Source organism: Bos indicus x Bos taurus, chromosome 5, assembly GCF_003369695.1.
Source record: "Bos indicus x Bos taurus breed Angus x Brahman F1 hybrid chromosome 5, Bos_hybrid_MaternalHap_v2.0, whole genome shotgun sequence".
Lineage (NCBI taxonomy): Eukaryota > Metazoa > Chordata > Mammalia > Artiodactyla > Bovidae > Bos > Bos indicus x Bos taurus.
The window spans coordinates 59110533-59130122 of record NC_040080.1 but is presented as its reverse complement, the minus strand read 5'-3'; the positions used below and the strand labels follow the sequence as shown (position 1 = coordinate 59130122).

At 38.1% G+C, this 19590-nt stretch overlaps 1 protein-coding gene across 2 annotated transcripts in view; it reads left to right on the top strand.

Moving 5' to 3' along the window:
* Positions 1-18906, top strand: part of NEDD1 (neural precursor cell expressed, developmentally down-regulated 1) — a 52314-nt gene extending 33408 nt beyond the window's left edge. For both annotated transcript variants that reach the window (XM_027542089.1, XM_027542088.1), the window contains exons 10-15: positions 3180-3227; positions 4387-4589; positions 5627-5780; positions 6947-7103; positions 17098-17164; positions 17608-18906. In XM_027542089.1, coding sequence (XP_027397890.1) covers positions 3180-3227; positions 4387-4589; positions 5627-5780; positions 6947-7103; positions 17098-17164; positions 17608-17712 — 734 coding nt within the window. In that variant the 3' untranslated portion in view covers positions 17713-18906. The remainder of the gene's footprint in view (positions 1-3179; positions 3228-4386; positions 4590-5626; positions 5781-6946; positions 7104-17097; positions 17165-17607) is intronic.
* The last annotated feature ends 684 nt before the right edge of the window (positions 18907-19590 follow it).

The window sequence follows — 19590 nt, the reverse complement described above, 5'->3', positions numbered from 1 at the left end:
GAGTTCCTCTTCACTTTCTCCCATAAGGGTGGTGTCATCTGCATATCTGAGGTTATTGATATTTCTCCCGGCAATCTTAATTCCAGTTTGTGTTTCTTCCAGTCCAGCGTTTCTCATGATGTACTCTGCATATAAGTTAAATAAGCAGGGTGACAGTATACAGCCTTGACGTACTCCTTTTCCTATTTGGAACCAGTCTGTTGTTCCATGTCCAGTTCTAATGTTGCTTCCTGACCTGCAGATTTCTCAAGAGGCAGGTCAGGTGTTCTGGTATTCCCATCTCTTTCAGAATTTTCCACAGTCTGGTGTGATCCACACAGTCAAAGGCTTTGGCATAATCAATAAAGCATAAATAGATGTTTTTCTGGAACTCTCTTGCTTTTTCCATGATCCAGCAGATGTTGGCAATTTGATCTCTAGTTCTTCTGCCTTTTCTAAAACCAGCTTGAACGTCAGGAAGTTTACGGTTCACGTATTGCTGAAGCCTGGCTTGGAGAATTTTAAGCATTACTTTACTAACATGTGAGATGAGTGCAATTGTGTGGTAGTTTGAGCATTCTTTGGCATTGCCTTTCTTTGGGATTGGAATGAAAGCTGACCTTTTCCAGTTGTGTGGCCACTGTGGAGTTTTCCAAATTTGCTGGCATATTGAGTGCAGCACTTTCACAGCATCATCTTTCAGGATTTGAAATAGCTCAACTGGAATTCCATCACCTCCACTAGCTTTGTTCATAGTGATGCTTTCTAAGGCCCACTTGACTTCACATTCCAGGATGTCTGGCTTTAGGTCAGTGATCACACCATCTTGATTATCTGGTTCATGAAGATCTTTTTTGTACAGTTCTTCTGTGTATTCTTGCCACCTCTTCTTAATATCTTCTGCTTCTCTTAGGTCCATACCATTTCTGTCCTTTATCAAGCCCATCTTTGCATGAAATGTTCCCTTGGTATCTCTAATTTTCTTGAAGAGATCCCTAGTCTTTCCCATTCTGTTGTTTTCCTCTATTTCTTTGCATTGATCGCTGAGGAAGGCTTTCTTATTTCTTCTTGCTATTCTTTGGAAGTCTGCATTCAGATGCTTATATCTTTCCTTATCTCCTTTGCTTTTCACTTTTCTCCTTTTCACAGCTATTTGTAAGGGCTCCCCAGACAGCCATTTTGCTTTTTTGCATTTCTTTTCCATGGGGATGGTCTTGATCCCTGTCTCCTGTACAATGTCACGAACCTCATTCCATAGTTCTTCAGGCACTCTCTCTATCAGATCTAGTCCCTTAAATCTATTTTTCACTTCCACTGTATAATCATAAGGGATTTGATTTAGGTCATACCTGAATGGTCTAGTGGTTTTCCCTACTTTCTTCAATTTAAGTCTGGATTTGGTAATAAGGAGTTCATGATTGGAGCCACAGTCAGCTCCCGGTCTTGTTTTTGTTGACTGTATATAACTTCTCCATTTTTGGCTGCAAAGAATATAATCAATCTGATTTCAGTGTTGACCATCTGGTGATGTCCATGTGTAGAGTCTTCTCTTGTGTTGTTGGAAGAGGGTGTTTGCTATGACCAGTGCATTTTCTTGGCAAAACTCTATTAGTCTTTGCCCTGCTTCATTGCTTATTACATGGCCAAATTTGCCTGTTACTCCAGGTGTTTCTTGACTTCCTACTTTTGCATTCCAGTCCCCTATAATGAAAAGGACATCTTTTTTGGGTGTTAGTTCTAAAAGGTCTTGTAGGTCTTCATAGAACCGTTCAACTTCAGCTTCTTCAGCGTTACTGGTTGGGGCATAGACTTGGATTACTGTGATATTGAAAGGTCTGCCTTGGAAACAAACAGAGATCATTCTGTCATTTTCGAGATTGCATCCAAGTACTACATTTCGGACTCTTTTGTTGACCATGATGGCTACTCCATTTCTTCTGAGGGATTCCTGCCCGCAGTAGTAGATATAATGGTCATCTGAGTTAAATTCACCCATGGAAAGATATGGGCAAAGCAGGTAGAAGTGGCTTGGGCTGGAGATCAGAAAGGTTTTGGAGTTTAGTACCCAATTGGGGAGCTTTGTTTATGAGAATCGCTGGAGTAATTTTTAATTTGAATTTAATTTTCTAATTAAAGGGGCTTTTTGGAAGTGTTTGAGTTATAAATAAATCTTATTTAATGGTGTTTGATGGTAAAGTACAGGATATAAACTTCCTTTTAATTGCTTTTGCTGTTTAAAGAAGATATGATTAGAATTTGAGCCATATGCCCTTCCATTTATTAGAGTTTGATATTAATAAGAAAAAATGTGGATACTAAATATAGTACTGGTTTCACTGTCAAGAGGTTTGAATTTTAATCTCTAAGAGTCAATACTACTTAGGTAAAAGGCTTAATCTTTTTTCCTCAATTTCTTCATTTTTTAAATAATACTTTTGTTTTTATTAGGAAAAAATGAATAACTTCTAAAAATGTGTGTTGTATGATTACTAGATGTAATACACACATGCAGACAGAGATATGAATGAATGGAGATATGGATGAGAGTCCTACTCATGTGATAATCATGTATGATAATTCATTGACCATTTGAATTTCTGGGGAATTTTTAAATGACCTTTCCCCATTTTTATGTTAATCTATTAAAATTGAGATAAGCAGTTTTTGGTTGTTACTTGATAAATGAATAATGAAATATTCTTAAACATATTCTGTCATTGAAAAGATATTGATAAAACCTTATATTTTTAATTAACATTGTGTTGTTTGCAAAATATTTTTACATTATTTCAGTTGATCCTTAAAACAGTTTTCTGAGGTGGTCGGGACATTATCCTCATTATATAGGTACAGAAACTGAAGCATAATTGTATTAAAGTCTTGTCCAAGGTCACAAAACTGTTAAGTGGTACAGGTAGACCTGGATGACAGGTCTTTGGAACCTTCTCCAGTGCTTTTTCTAGTATACCTTGTTGTCTCATTAAATGACTCTATATCATAGAATTATCTTTTCATATTTGCTACTATGCATGAAGGTAAAAGAGTGAAAAGAGAATTTTTAGGAGTACTAGCTGTACCTTCATTTAGATTTTTCTTCATAAAATCATTAGTCTCTGAACTCTTTAGGGAACGGATAGGAAACCTCAATTGTTGTGGCTTCTTTTGCATTTTTTAAATTTTATTTTCTAATTTTATTATAGATGCTGTAGTTAGCAAAGGAGGTGATGAGTCCATCGGCAAAGGAGATGGTAAGAACCGTTGAGAAGTATTTTTTATCAATGTTAAAAGTGATTTTGTGTTATCTACGTCTGTGTAACAAATTACCCCAACATTTTGAAGCTTAAAAGAATATTTATATCATATAATTGTGGATTAAGAATCCAAGCATGGCTTAGCTAGATGCCTTTGGCATCAGGTATCTCATGATGCTTTAACTAGGGTGTCAACAGGACTACAGTCATCTCAGGGTATGACTGGGCAAGGATCTGCTTCCAAATTCATTCATGTGGCTGTTGGTTAAAGATACCAGTCCTTACTCATGTGGGCAGCTGACAGCATAGCAGCTGACTTCACTCAGAGCTGTTGTGAGATGGAGAGAGCACTCAGGATGGACGCTAAAGGACTTCCCTAGTGGTCCAGTGGTTAAGAATCTGCCTGCCAATGCAGGGGACAAAGGTTTGATCCCTGGTCCAAGAAGATTGCACATACCGCAGAGCATCTAAGCCCGTGCACCACAACTCCTGAAGCCCATGCCTTAGGGCCTATCTGTACGCCTCAACACGAGAAGCCACTGTGGTGAGAAGCACGTGTGCAGTAATGAAGACCCAGCACAGCCCAAAGTAGATAAATAAAATATTTTTTTTTAAAGATGGAAGCCACAGTATGTTTGAAGTGAGGTCCACTACTTTTGCTATGTGCTCTTTTTTGGAAGCAAGTTCCTAGGTCCAACCCACATTCTAAGGGAGGTGATTATATGAGGCTGTGGATCCTTGGGAGGAGGCAGGGATCTTGAGGAGCCATCTTAGAGACTGTTTACCAAGATCCACCACAGATACATACCAAATTGACAGTTTTATCAAACATTTTTATTGACTAAAACAGTCATCATGCTTTGCAGTTTTTGGCATATCTTCACATACAGTTTCTCTTTTATACCTCATCATTTAGGGCAGTGGATATCATCATTCATACTTATAGATCACTTAAACAGTCACAAACAGTTTTACAACTCTTACCCCAAAAACTCAAATGAAGTGAGGGGTAAAGCTGACAAGTGAACTTGTCTTCTGAATCCAGATCCCATGTCTTCCTACTATATTAACATATCTATTATGTTAAGTGCTTTTCTTAAATATGCAAGACTGGGGGACAGTCCATGTAAGTGCTGGCTTTTTTCTTCTTTTTCAGGCCTTGACTTTCTACCACAGTTGAACTCAGTGTTTCCTCCAAGAAAAAATCCAGTAGTTTCAAGCACTTCAGTATTGCATTCTAGTCCTCTTAATGTCTTTATGGGGTCTCCTGGGAAAGAAGAAAATGAAAATCATGATCTGACAGCTGAATCTAAGAAAATGTATCTGGGAAAACAGGAATCTAAAGACTCCTTCAAGCAGGTATCTGCCTGTAAATGATATTGAACTCACTGCGTGTGTTTATTACTAGCAAGTATAATGCATCTCATCACTAGAAAGCAGGCAGCTGCCACTGGATATGTCCTAATTATTGACAGTGCTGTGCACTTACTAGGTGGAAAATATTCTTAAGTCTTGATGTCACATGCTAAAAACTGAAGAACACTTTTGAAATCTGTCTTTGGATATGTTGGAGGTAACAGCAGGTATAATCTTACACTGTTTTTTCCCTAAGACAAGATACTTGATTTAACTGTCTGTAAGAATATTTTATCCCTGAATTCTTTTAGAATGTATTTCCATTGCAGCACAAAGCACCAAGTTGATGCTTTTACCCTAAGTCTTAGAGCAAATTGACGGTGCTGAGAATGTGATTCATCATATTACCTTCTGCTGTAATCTAGTAGAATCTGTTGTTTAGTATGTCTGTTTTCATATTTATCTTTTAGAATGGTATTGAAAAGATATTTAAGAAATATGAAAATCCTTTGACTTATTTTTCAAATATTCCTGACTAGTTATCACATGAGAGTTTGGGGATTTATTTTTTATTTACTTTTTGGCCTGTGATTGCCATCTTAAATGATATTCAACAGCAGATTCTTAGTAAATAAGCTTTTCCTTGTCATCATCAAAATCATCAAAATTGTTTTTGATTAGTAAAGTTAATTATTTTGCCATGGCCCTAGCAACATTTTCTTTTCTCCTTCAAGATTCCTTTCTGTTCTTCCTTTTTCTGACCCTATTTACTGGGGAAAAATAGAGAAAAGTAGATACAAATTATATGGGTAGTATGGATAAAACCAGAATTTTTTAACTTTTGTATTGGGGTATAGCTAATTAACAGTGTTGTGATAGTTTTAGGTGAACAGCTGTGCATATACGTATATCCATTCTCGCCCAAACTCCCCTCCCATCCAGGCTGCCACATAACATTGAACAGAGTTCCATGTGCTTTACAGTAGGTCCTTTGGATAAAACCAGAATTTATATATTAATTATTTATTTTAAATGTGAAGTTTGCAAAGTTGATCTCCGGTGCTGAAACTGGAAATCTAAATGCCTCTCCATCATCTAACCAAACAAGAAGCCCTGAGAAATTTGAAAAGCCAGAAAAAGAAATTGAAGCCCAGTTAATAAATGAACCTCCAGGCAATGGATCCTCAACTCCAAGTAAGAACATAAACTTCTGATGTTTGAGTGTTAAGTTGAAAACTCCCATTATTTAACTTGTAAAGGATAAGTTGACAGTGATCACAGATGAAAAAGTTACAGGAATTTAAAATTTGTGACCCTAGTGCGTGACTCTCTTACTGCTACTGCTAAGTCACTTCAGTCGTGTCTGACTCTGTGCAACCCCATATATGGTAGCTCACCAGGCTCCCCTGTCCCTGGGATTCTCCAGGCAAGAACACTGGAGTAGGTTGCCATTTCCTTCTCCAATGCGTGAAGATGAAAAGTGAAAGTGAAGTCGCTCAGTCGTGTCCGACTCTAGCGACCCCATGGACTGACTGCATGCAGCCTACCAGGCTCCTCCGTCCATGGGATTTTCTAGGCAAAAGTACTGGAGTGGGGTGCCATTGCCTTCTCTGGACTCTCTTACTAGAAGACAATAAAACGAAAGGTTAAATTCAACCACATTAATTTGGTATTCTTTGGGTATGAATTTCATTTTCAATCCAATATGTAAGTGTCTTGTCTACTGTGGTACAGATAGGAATGTAATATAGGGTCATTAACTACCTGAAATGTCTTTTTCTTTTTCCATATTAAAGTGTCTATATAGAGTTCATGGTAGAGACCCTAAAAACTTGGTCACATTTAAAGCAATATTAGGTTTAGCGATAGGAGTTATCTATACAAAAGAACTCTTTGTATAGAAGGAGCTCTTTTATATAAATACCTGTATTTTGAGGTTTCTGTGGATATATTGCATTAGCTTAAACTCTAGGGCTTTGCCTGAGAACTACTTTACTCCTATGTCCCTTCTGTTTGTTTCTAATAGTCTTGGTTTATCCAGCAGCTCGTCACATTCATTTTTTGTAAGAGATAATGGTTCAGCGATCCTTTAAGACTTAATTCCTCTGTCAGATGTTAGTACATTAGACAGTTGGCAATTTATATATATATATGAATGACTTATAGAAATGACATCATAGAAAGTTTCTAAGACTTGTGTTCCAGACAGTGAATTTTTCTAAATGTCATGGGAGCACTGGTTTTTTTTTTTTTGGTGGGGAGGGGGTGTTGCCAGTTTTTCAGGCTTTCTCATGCTGAATCATATTTGATGTCTCTTAGTCCAAGCTGACTATTAATATTTTCTCAAATTTTTATTTCAGATCCAAAGATAGCATCCTCTGTCACTGCTGGAGTTGCTGGTTCACTATCAGAAAAAATCGTTGATACCATTGGAAATAGTCGGCCAAATGCACCGTTGTCATCTGTTCAGATCCGTTTTATTCAGAACATGATACAGGAAACTCTGGATGACTTTAGGTAATTGGGAAATTACTCTTTCTATCTAGACTTTGACTAGCTTTTATTGTTAGGTGTAAAACCGTACCTATGAGTAATGGTGGTGGTGACTACTTTAGCCTAGGTTCTAGGATCTGTAAAAACGTAGAAGACATGATGAGTTTTGTGACTCTTTAAGTGCCGAGTTTATTTTCTATCAGCTAGGGAAAGGCACGTTTCCGTGGGGCAGTTAACAGAGGACTTGAGAGTGTGGCAGCTAGCTGCCACTGTGAATTCTTTTATCATTAAAATGTGGACAGATTCTGATAGGCTCAAATGGGATTCCTACAGTATTTATAGACTGCCTGTTAACTATGCTATGTGCAGTAATATGGTAGAGAAAGACATTTTTAAAGGAATTCTGAATATTTTCAAATAGAATGTGTCAGAATATACCTGGTGGCTCAGACGGTAAAGAATCTGACCCCAGCACAGGAGACCCAGGTTCGATCCCTGGATCAGGAAGAACCCCTGGAGAAGGGAACGGCTACCCACTCCAGTGTTCTTGCCTAGAGAATTTCATGGCCAGAGGAGCCTGGTGGGCTACAGTTGATGGGATCGCAGAGAGCTGGACTCAACTGAGCAACTAACACACACAGAGAACATTAACACAGAATTTTTAAAAGTTCTTGCCTGGATCTGTCCTTGTCTTCTCATTCTGAATTTTGAACATTGTAAGAATGTTCTAGAATGTTAGTTCCTTTTATGTGTCTTCTCAATATATTTTGAAAGCTCTTTTCAATTATCAGAATCTTTTTGCATTTTTTTTTCCCTTTCTGACCTTTACTTACTTAGTACTCTTGCTCAGATTTGGGATATCATGAGCAAGAATGTTGGAGAAGATGTGCAGTTTTTGTTGTTACATGTTTCTTTTTAATGTTAAAAATGTTTTGAAAAAAAAAATTAAATGTTAAATATATTTCTAAAGAAAAATAATCAATTTGACTTTTAAAATTAATTAATTAATTAATTTAAATGGGAGGATAATTACTTTACACTATCATGGGAGTTTTTGCCATATATGAATCCTGGAGAAGGAAATGGCAACCCAGTCTAGTACTCTTGCGTAGAGAATTCCGTGGACAGAGGAGCCTGGTGGGCTGCTGTCCGTGGGGTCACAGAGAGTCAGACACAACTGAAACGACTTAGCATAGATGCACACATTGGAGACAACCCACTCCAGTATTCTTGCCTGGAGAATCCCAGGGATCCCAGGGGCTGCCTCGTGGGCTGCCGTCTATGGGGTCACACAGAGTCAGACATAACTGAAGTGATAGCAGCAGCAGCAGCAACATGAATCAGCCACGGGTGCACATGTGTCCCCCCATCCTGAACCCCCCTCCCACCTTCCTCCCTACTCCATCCCTCTGGGTTGTCCCAGATCACTGGCTTTGAGTACCCTGCTTCATGCATCAAACTTGCACTGGTCATCTATTTTACATATGGTACTATACATGTTTCAATGGTTTTCTCTCAAATCATCCCATCCTCGCCTTCTCCCACATAGTCCAAAAGTCTGTTCTTTATATCTGTGTCTCTTTTGCTATCTTGCATATAGGGTCATCGTTACAGTCTTTCTAAATTCCACATATATGTGTTAATATACTGTATTGGTGTTTCTCTTTCTTCACTCTGTATAATAGGCTCCAGTTTCATCCACCTCATCAGAATGGACTTAAATGTGTTCCTTTTTGTAGCTGAGTAATATTCCATTGTGTATATGTACCACAGCTTCCTTATCCTTTCATCTGCTGATGGACATCTAGGTTGCTTCCATGTCCAGGCTATTGTAAACAGTGCTGCGATGAACATTGGGGTACATGTGTCTCTTTCAATTCTGGTTTCCTCGTTGTGTATGCCTAGCAGTGGGATTGCTGGGTCGTATGGCAGTTCTGTTTCCAGTTTTTTTAAGGAAATCTCCACATTGTTCCCCATAGTGGCTGTACTAATTTGCATTCCCACCAACAGTGTAAGAGGGTTCCCTTTTCTCCACACCCTCTCCAATATTTATTGTTTGTAGACTTTGATAGCAGCCATTCTGACCGGCGTGAGATGATACCTCATTGTGGTTTTGATTTGCATTTCTGTGATAATGAATGATGTTGAGCATCTTTTCATGTGTTTATTAGCCATCTGTATGTCTTCTTTGGAGAAATGTCTATTTAGTTCTTTTGCCCACTTTTTGATTGGGTTGTTCATTTTCTTGTATCATTTTAACATTTATAATGTGCCTCGTATGTATTGGTACTGAGGATACAAAAACAGGTGATCTGCCCACAAAGACATTATAGTTTAATTAAGACAGGTATAGTGTGTCCTGCTGTGATGTGTGTTTCTTTGATGTGAAGTAACTCATTTGTAAATAGGGCAGCGATGATAGTATGATGAGGAAGTTTTCTTGGTTTGTGTAACAGCTGTCAAAACAAAGAACATGAACACAGGTAAAGGCTGCAAGCCACCTGTCTATGTCCATCTCTTTCTCTTCCCTTCCTCTTAACTTGATTTGGCTATGTGCTGTGTGTTAGGAAGTGCTTATTTTGTGATTTTTTTCCTCATCTTTGGGCATTTTATTTTTGCCTTCATGCTTGAGAGCCCCAGTCCTTTCTCTTACCTTCTTTCCCCTTTTATCAAGTAACCCTCACTTTTTTTTAGGGTAAAATCTTTGATTATTCAATATTTAAGCTGTGCTAGTATTTTTATTAGGATTTAATTGTTTCTGTTAGCACTCTGGTTGCAAAGTTTGTATAGATTTTGAGTGATCTTCCAGAGTTCTTTTCCTTTAAATTGTGTTCTTTTCTTTTCTTTTTTTTTTTCAGTGTTATGGTAAGAATACTTGCTATGAGATCTACTCTCTTGGAACTTCAAGTGTATAGCATAATGGTATTGTTAACTGTAGACACAGTGTTGCACAACAGGCCTCTTGAACTTACTCATTTTGTGAAACTGAAATTTTCTGTTCCTCAATTAGCATCTCCCTGTTTCCCCTTCTCCCCAGCCCCAACACCCATCATCTTGTTCCTTGCTTCCATGAGTTTTATTCGATATCTCATGACTATTTTATTAGACATCTCATGCACACGGGATTATGCAGTATTTGTGTTTCTGTGTCTGGCTTATTTCACTTAGCATTGTGTCCTCCAGGTTCATGCGTGTTGTCACACGTCACAATTTCTTTCTGTTTTAAGGCTGAATAATATTCTGTTATATGCACATACCACATTTAAAAAAATCTGGTCCTATTATTTTCCATACATAGTTTTTAAAAATATGAGCTATTTCAGGAATGTGTCTGTGGGGAAAAAAATAGCAGAATTATCTGGATACAGCTGTAATATAATGTGGAACAAAACAGTTGTTGAAAACACAGAAAGGGAGCAGTTACATTGGGGCAAATTTAGAAAGAAATCACTGTCCTGCCTTCAGCTTTCAGCTTGCGTTGTGTGCCTGTACCTAGGGAGTGAGGGCGGCTAGGGGCCCCTCTCCACTCTGCTTCCCCTCCGTCACCCATACGCAGCCTCTGCTTAGAAACCCGGTGAGGACCCGGAATGACTCAGAGGATTTCTGTAAATTCAGCTGCTCTTACTTCAGCCTTTAGTAGGTCTTGCCAGCCAGACCTTACTTAGAACAAGCTACAGATGGGGCTGTCTGATAGCTGTTCCCTCTCAGCCTGGAGGCCGCCTTTTCCGTGAGGGCCTTCATGCTTCAGGGGTTCTCCTCTGCTGCCCTAAGTCTTCACCAGGCTCTGTGCATCTGTGCCCCAGGGGCACTCTCTCTGAGCCCTCCTGCTTTGCCCCTAATTTTTACAGAGCATTCAGTGAAGGCCTATGGTGAAAAGTTGTTGAGTGAATGGAGACTTTACATTTGGCTGGGATTCCCTTGGGATTCTAAGCTTGTGGCAGTCTTCACTTGGCCTTTAAAAATCTAGAGAAGTTTCATCTAGTTCTCTTTACCCTGTCAGTGGCAGCTTTGTTTACACACTGCTCTTGTCAAGGATGAAAACAATTGTGGGTCTCTCTTCTTCTGGAGGGACTCACCATTTTCTGGATTTAAATTCACTTAGATTTCTTTGTACTCAAAGTTGAATTTATTTTGAAATGTGTGATTTTATAGGTTATCTGGCTTGTGCTCATTATTAGAGTTGGAGAGCTTACATCCTAAGCAGAAGTCTGCAGGTTTACTTCTGTTGTCTTTCAAGATTTAAGTTTCCTCTAGCAAGCAAATCACTTCCTGGGTTTGTAGTTTGTTTCTGGTTTTTTATCTAGCTTTAACCTCCAATTCTAAAGCATCACAAGGCCTCCCAGATCCTTTTCTCCTCTTTAGCGGCCACTTTATGTTTGGTTTCCTGCCATCTAACTTCAGTACAGGCACAGCTTAGGAGTCAAAGATGTCTTGAGGGGAGACTGCACAGTTTCAGGTTTATTTTCTACTGATACCCCCTTCCCAGGAACCTTGCAGCTCTGGCTGCCTTGGGAGTTCTGAATTATAATACTCCCCAACCCAGTGAGACTGTCTCAGACTCTGGGCCACTGCTTTCCTCCCCGTCTCTTTTCCCCGTACTGTGGAATCAGCTCACCCCCCAGAGGTGAAGAGGTAGTTGTGAAGCTTACCTAGTAGATCCCCTTGTTTACAAGACTGTAAAGCTACCAGCCCTGGTTACCTTAGTGGTTCTATGATGCCTTCACTTCTTGTTTTTGTTACTTTGTGTTTTCAATACAGCATTTGTCATAGTTAAAAACAGAAGAGAAACTTTTTAAAAAGTACTTGTAATTGTTGCGATAGAAAAAATAAGATTCTTGGGAGGATATCTAAGGATGGTAAAGATCTGTATAGAAAAACATTTAAAAATGTATTCAGTTCAGTTCAGTTGCTCAGTCATGTCCGACTCTTTGCGACCCCATGAATTGCAGCACGCCAGGTCTCCCTGTCCATCACCAACTCCCCGAGTTCACTCAGACTCACGTCCGTCAAGTCAGTGATGCCATCCAGCCATCTCATCCTCTGTCGTCCCCTTCTCCTCCTGCCCCCAATCCCTCCCAGCATCAGAGTCTTTTCCAGTGAGTCAACTCTTCTCATGAGGTGGCCAAAGTACTGGAATTTCAGCTTTAGCATCATTCCTTCCAAAGAACACCCAGGGCTGATCTCCTTTAGAATGGACTGGTTGGATCTCCTTGCAGTCCAAGGGACTCTCAAGAGTCTTCTCCAACACCACAGTTCAAAAGCATCAATTCTTCGGTGCTCAGCTTTCTTCACAGTCCAACTCTCACATCCATACATGACCACAGGAAAAACCATACCTTGACTAGACGGGCCTTTGTTGGCAAAGTAATGTCTCTGCTTTTGAATATGCTATCTAGGTTGGTCATAACTTTCCTTCCAAGGAGTAAGCATCTTTTAATTTCATGGCTGCAGTCACCATCTGCAGTGATTTTGGAGCCCAGAAAAATAAAGTCTGACACTGTTTCCACTGTTTCCCCATCTATTTCCCATGAAGTGATGGGAGCAGATGCCATGATCTTTGTTTTCTGAATGTTGAGCTTTAAGCCAACTTTTTCACTCTCCTCTTTCACTTTCATCAAGAGGCTTTTTAGTTCCTCTTTGCTTTCTGCCATAAGGGTGGTGTCATCAGAATAGCTGAGGTTATTGATATTTCTCCCGGCAATCTTGATTCCAGCTTGTGCTTCTTCCAGCCCAGCGTTTCTCATAATGTACTCTGCATATAAGTTAAATAAGCAGGGTGACAATATACAGCCTTGACGTACTCCTTTTCCTATTTGGAATCAGTCTGTTGTTCCATGTCCAGTTCTAACTGTTGCTTCCTGTCCTGCATATAGGTTTCTCAAGAGGCAGGTCAGGTGGTCTGTTATTCCCATCTCTTTCAGACTTTTCCACAGTCTGTTGTGATCCACACAGTCAAAGGCTTTGGCATAATCAATAAAGCAGAAGTAGATGTTTTTCTGGAACTCTCTTGCTTTTTCGATGATCCAGCAGATGTTGGCAATTTTATCTCTAGTTCTTCTGCCTTTTCTAAAACCAGCTTGAACATCAGGAAGTTCACGGTTCACATATTGCTGAAGCCTGGCTTGGAGAATTTTGAGCATTACTTTACTAACATGTGAGATGCGTGCAATTGTGCAGTAGTTTGAGCATTCTTTGGCATTGCCTTTCTTTGGGATTGGAATGAAAACTGACCTTTTCCAGTGTGTGGCCACTGTGGAGTTTTCCAAATTTGCTGGTGTATTGAGTGCAGCACTTTCACAGCATCATCTTTCAGGATTTGAAATAGCTCAACTGGAATGCCATCACCTCCACTAGCTTTGTTTGTAGAGATGCTTTCTAAGGCCCGCTTCACTTCACCTTCCAGGATGTCTGGCTCTAGATGAGTGATCATACCATTGTGATTATCTTGGTCATGAAGATCTTTATTGTACAATTCTTCTGTGTATTCTTGCCACATCTTCTTAATATCTTCTGCTTCTGTTAGGTTCATACCATTTCTTTCCTTTATCAAGCCCATCTTTGTATGAAATGTTCCCTTGGTATCTCTAATTTTCTTGAAGAGATCTCTAGTCTTTCCCATTCTGTTGTTTTCCTCTATTTCTTCGCATTGACTGCTGAGGAAGGCTTTTATCTCTTCTTGCTATTCTTTGGAAGTCTGCATTCAGATGCTTATATCTTTCCTTATCTCCTTTGCTTTTCGCTTTTCCTCTTTTCACAGCTATTTGTAAGGGCTCCCCAGACAGCCATTTTGCTTTTTTGCATTTCTTTTCCATGGGGATGGTCTTGATCCCTGTCTCCTGTACAATGTCACGAACCTCATTCCATAATTCATCAGGCACTCTGTCTATCAGATCTAGTCCCTTAAATCTATCTCTCACTTCCACTGTATAATCATAAAGGATTTGATTTAGGTCATACCTGAATGGTCTAGTGGTTTTCCCTACTTTCTTCAATTTAAGTCTGAATATGGCAATAAGGAGCTCATGATCGGAGGCACAGTCAGCTCCCGGTCTTGTTTTTGCTATGTAGAGCTTCTCCATCTTTGGCTGCAAAGAATATAATCAATCTGATTTCAGTGTTGACCATCTGGTGATGTCCATGTGTAGAGTCTTCTCTTGTGTTGTTGGAAGAGGGTGTTTGCTATGACCAGTGCATTTTCTTGGCAAAACTCTATTAGTCTTTGCCCTGCTTCATTGCTTATTACATGGCCAAATTTGCCTGTTACTCCAGGTGTTTCTTGACTTCCTACTTTTGCATTCCAGTCCCCTATAATGAAAAGGACGTCTTTTTTGGGTGTTAGTTCCAAAAGGTCTTGTAGGTCTTCATAGAACCGTTCAACTTCAGCTTCTTCAGTGTTACTGGTTGGGGCATAGACTTGGATTACCGTGATATTGAATGGATTGTCTTGGAAACGAACAGAGATCATTCTGTCGTTTTTGAGATTGCATCCAAGTACTGCATTTCGGACTCTTTTGTTGACCATGATGGCTACTCCATTATTTAACTCAAAAATGTATTAGAAAGCACTAACAAATACATGGGAAGATACTGTGAAGCTATCAGTTCTTTTAAATTGGTCTACAAGGTTGAATACAATTCCAATCAAATACCAGCTGGGTTTTTTGGAAGAAGATGGTAATTCCAAAATGTATATGAAAAATGGAAGATCTGGAAATAACTAAGGCACCAGAGAAGAATAAGGTTGAAGGGGACTAGTTTGTCAGATAGATAAGCTATAATTAAAATAGTGTAGCATTAGCACAGAGTGGACAGATTTTTCAAAGCAATCAAATGTATCCCAAAGAAGCATATATGTATCCCATATATACATATATGTGGAAATGTGATATATCACAGAGGAAATGTATAGATCCCTGTTCCATTTATTTAAAAAATCAGTTCCATACAGAGTAAAAGTTTAAATAGAAATGGAAAAAGTTTAGGCATTGTAGAAGAATTTATATATGATTTCGGGTTTAGAAAGTTACTTAAATATAAGAGGGTACACTACCTATAAAAATAGATTGGTAAATTTACATTAATATTAGGTTAGTAAATTTGAGAATGTCAGTAGGAAGTGTTCATCCAGGACACCATTAATAAAATGAAAAGACAAAAGGTATCTGCTGCTAAGTCACTTCAATCGTGTCCGACTCTGTGTGACCCCATAGACTGCAGCCCACCAGGCTCCCCCATCCCTGGGATTCTCCAGGCAAGAACACTGGAGTGGGTTGCTATTTCCTTCTCCAGTGCATGAAAGTGAAAAGTGAAAGTGAAGTCACTCAGCCGTGTCCGACTCTTAGCGACCCCATGGACTGCAGCCTTCCAGGCTCCTCCATCCATGGGATTTTCCAGGCAAGAGTACTGGAGTGGGGTGCCATTGCCTTCTCTGAAGGATATCTGCAGTACTCATATAACCAATAGAGGATCAGATTATGTAAAGAACTGTTATGAATAATTTCTTTTAAAAAGACATTGAATAGAACAATAGTTTAAATACACAGACAAGCATTTCACTGAAGAATAGTATGAACATAAGGAAAGTTGCTCAACCCTGAAAATTAACCAGAGAACTGAAAATGCAGTTGGTTACCATTTCACACCCAGTATATGGAAACACATTTGTAAAAAGTCGGGCAACACCAAGTCTTGGTGTGGATGTAGAGCTAGAGGAACTCTTTATTCTGATGATGAGCATGTCCATTAATACTACCACTTCGTAAAATAATTTCTATTATTTTGTAAGTTTGAACACTGTACCTTTCGATCATACCTGTGACTCAGCACATCTTGGATATATTATCTACAGAAATTGGCACATGTGGGTTGGAAGACATATACATTATTGTTTATAGCAACATTTTAATAATAAACACTTAAAAACAGTTCAATTTGACAGAAGAATATACACTAGTACAGATCAATGAATTATAGATAAATAGAATATGACCTTGAAAGCATGATACTGGATTATTTTTAACTGTACACTAAAGGCTACATAGGATATGGTACCCTTTTTATAATGCTCAAAAGTAGGCATAACAAAAATACATTGACTACAGATTCTATGTTATGTAAAAATATATAAATACATATATATATATATATTTTTTTTAAAAAACATATCTTTGCTCAAACAAATTTGAGAGAGTAGTGACTTCTTTCTTGGACTTCTCTCAAGAGTTAAGTGAGGAGCACCACAGGAAGCTTCTGTGATTTTCGTTATGTTCTAGCCCATAATTTCTGTGGCAGGTGACACACAGATATTCCTTTTATTATTTCATAACTTTTATGCCTTCTCTTTCTTTTTGGCCATGCCACGTGGCTTGTGGGATCTTAGTTCCCCAACCAGGGATTGAACCCTAGCCATGGACGTGAAAGCCCAGAGTCCTGACCACTGGGCCACCTTGGAATTCCCACTCATGGTTTTGCAGGCATGACTTAATTGCGTTTTATTGAATAAACCTCTGTTATAAATAGGCTCTTTGCTTTCTACTGGAAGTTTTTTTTTTTTTTAATAGCTTAAACATTGGTAATACTTAAACATTGTAACCTAGAGCATTGTCTGTATTTCCTTGTAATATAAACCTGTGTCTTTCCTTAATGATGATTTCTGTATTAAGGAATGTAGTGTAATGAGAGTTCCGGAAGTAGACAGCCGGGTTTATGTCCTAGCTCGAACATATACTAGTTGTGTGACTTTGGTTGAGTTACAACTTCTCTGTGACTCAGCTACATGGGTAAAATAGAGGTAGTAATTCTACCTAGTTGTTAAGATTAAATGAGTTCTTACATCTGAAGTACAAGACACAGACCCTAGCACATAGTAAATAAATACTAGGTGCAGTGGCATTTTTACTGTTATTATAATAATTGTTAATAGTAATGTGAAATAATAAGAGTATAGTCATTTTCTTGAGTGATTCTAGAATTGGTAAAACTGTTCTAATTCTAATAAATATTATATGTTCTCCCCTAGAGAAGCATGCCATAGGGACATTGTGAATTTGCAAGTGGAGATGATTAAACAGTTTCATATGCAACTGGTATGTATTGACATGTTTTATTGTAAGTGAGCATAGCAGTGGCTAAAAAGTCCATGAAAGGGTGACGTATTCTTACTTAGTTATATCTAATTGCTAAGAAATAAAAGAGTGTTTTAGAAATTTAGTAAATAAAATAGATTTTAACTAGTCACCCTTCTTTATAACCTATGATAGTTAAGGCTACTTTTTCACAGCTATTTTTTTTTTTTTGGCAGTAAGTAAGCAAAAACCTTTCTAAATGTGGAAATGTAAGCTTTCCAAATATGTAAATTTTACCAGTGCTCTTTCATTTATATTAGCAAAGTAGTAAGGGTGGTTAAATTGAAAAAAAAAATTACTCAGTTAATTGAACATGAGAAAAATGATAGCTGAAAATGCGTAAAGCAGTGTCAAATAAATGTGAAATGCCAGTAATTAAAAAAATTTTTTTTCCCCTTTTCTAGAATGAGATGCACTCTTTGTTGGAAAGATACTCAGTGAATGAAGGTTTAGTGGCAGAAATTGAAAGACTACGAGAAGAAAACAAAAGACTGCGGGCACACTTCTGAAATTTCAGTGAATACTTTGATGTTTTGTAATTTGGGAAGGTTCTGACACACAGAACTACATGAAATCAGTATTGTTTTCATAACCTCTGGGAGAAAAAATTTTTTTCAGTAAAAGGGTGATGGGATTTTATACCAATCACTATTTCATCTTTTCTGTCAAATATATTTATATTTTTATATTAAAAACTGTACACTATGTCATCTGCCTGAGAGGAAAGCCAGCAGAATCTTTATTTTATGAAAGCTTTAGCTATACACTAAGTGCCCTTTTTCATGAAAAAATTGTGCAAAAAAATAGGTTATGTATGTTTTTTAATCATCCTTTCTAAACATAATATTTTTGGTTGACAGTTGCCTTCCAAATTTTTTTGGATGTTTAATGATTAAAGAGTTTGATATACCTTCTATTTTTATGGAGAACATAAGTTTAATTGGTGTTTTGTGTTTCTAAGCAATTGACTAATAAAACACAAAGTTGGTTAGTAATTATTTTGTTAACTTGGTGAAGTCAAGTATAACTATTATTTATTACTTGTACATTTGATAAGAAAATTTTCAGATTTTGAATTGCACAGATCACATTATATCTATTGCATTACTTTTCTATACTTCTAACTGGTCTCTACTCTGGTTGATATTTTTTGTAGTTAACTTTACCTATGAAAACTTTTAAGGGTTTATAAGACTCAACCAGAACTACATATCTGGTGATTATCTCATTAATTAACAGCATAAAATTTATACTATAATGTTTCAGTCAATATAATTCCACTTAATAATTAGTGAAAATTTCATATTATCCTAAGTATTACAGTATTAGTCCATTTTTTTCTTCTCCTAAATGAGGTGTGGTTTATTTTGTTCTGTGGTTTATATCATTAACTTTCTTTAATTCTTTTTTGTGCTGTGTGTAATATTTTTATATTACTGACCCACTATAAAATAAATAAAAATTAAAAAAAAAAACAGTAAGGTTAATTGTCAAAAGAATATACACCTCTTTGACAATATGTGAATATTGCATGGTGTGATTTACATTTTTAGTGGTATAAGATTAAGAGGGCAGCTGGCTTATTTACCTCTTGTAGTCTCTTGTCCCAAAGATTTAAACTATACCTTGTATATAGCACTCCTGCTCAATTTTAACTTTTGAGATGAAAGTATTTACTAAAATAAAAAAGAAGTCTAGCTGGATTACTAACTTTTTCCTTCCAGGTGATGAAAGATTTTAAGGATATATTTCAGTTCAATTCAGTTCAGTTCAGTCTCTCAGTCGTGTCTGACCCTTTGTGACCCCATGAATCGCAGCATGCCAGGCCTCCCTATCCATCGCCAACTCCCGGAGTTCACTCAGACTCACGTCTATCTAATCGGTGATGCCATCCAGCCGTCTCATCCTCTGTCGTCCCCTTCTCCTGCCCCCAATCCCTCCCAGCATCAGAGTCTTTTCCAGTGAGTCAACTCTTCGTATGAGGTGGCCAAAGTACTGGGGTTTCAGCTTTAGCATCATTCCTTCCAAAGAACACCCAGGGCTGATCTCCTTCAGAATGGACTGGTTGGATCTCCTTGCAGTCCAAGGGACTCTCAAGAGTCTTCTCCAACACCACAGTTCAAAAGCATCAATCCTTTGTCGCTCAGCTTTCTTCACAGTCCAACTCTCACATCCATACATGACCACTGGAAAAACCATAGCCTTGACTAGACGGACCTTTGTTGGCAAAGTAATGTCTCTGCTTTTGAATATGCTGTCTAGGTTGGTCATAACTTCCCTTCCAAGGAGTAAGCTTCTTTTAATTTCATGGCTGCAGTCACCATGTACAGTGATTTTGGAGCCTAAAAAAGTAAAGTCTGACACTGTTTCCACTGTTCCTTCCCATG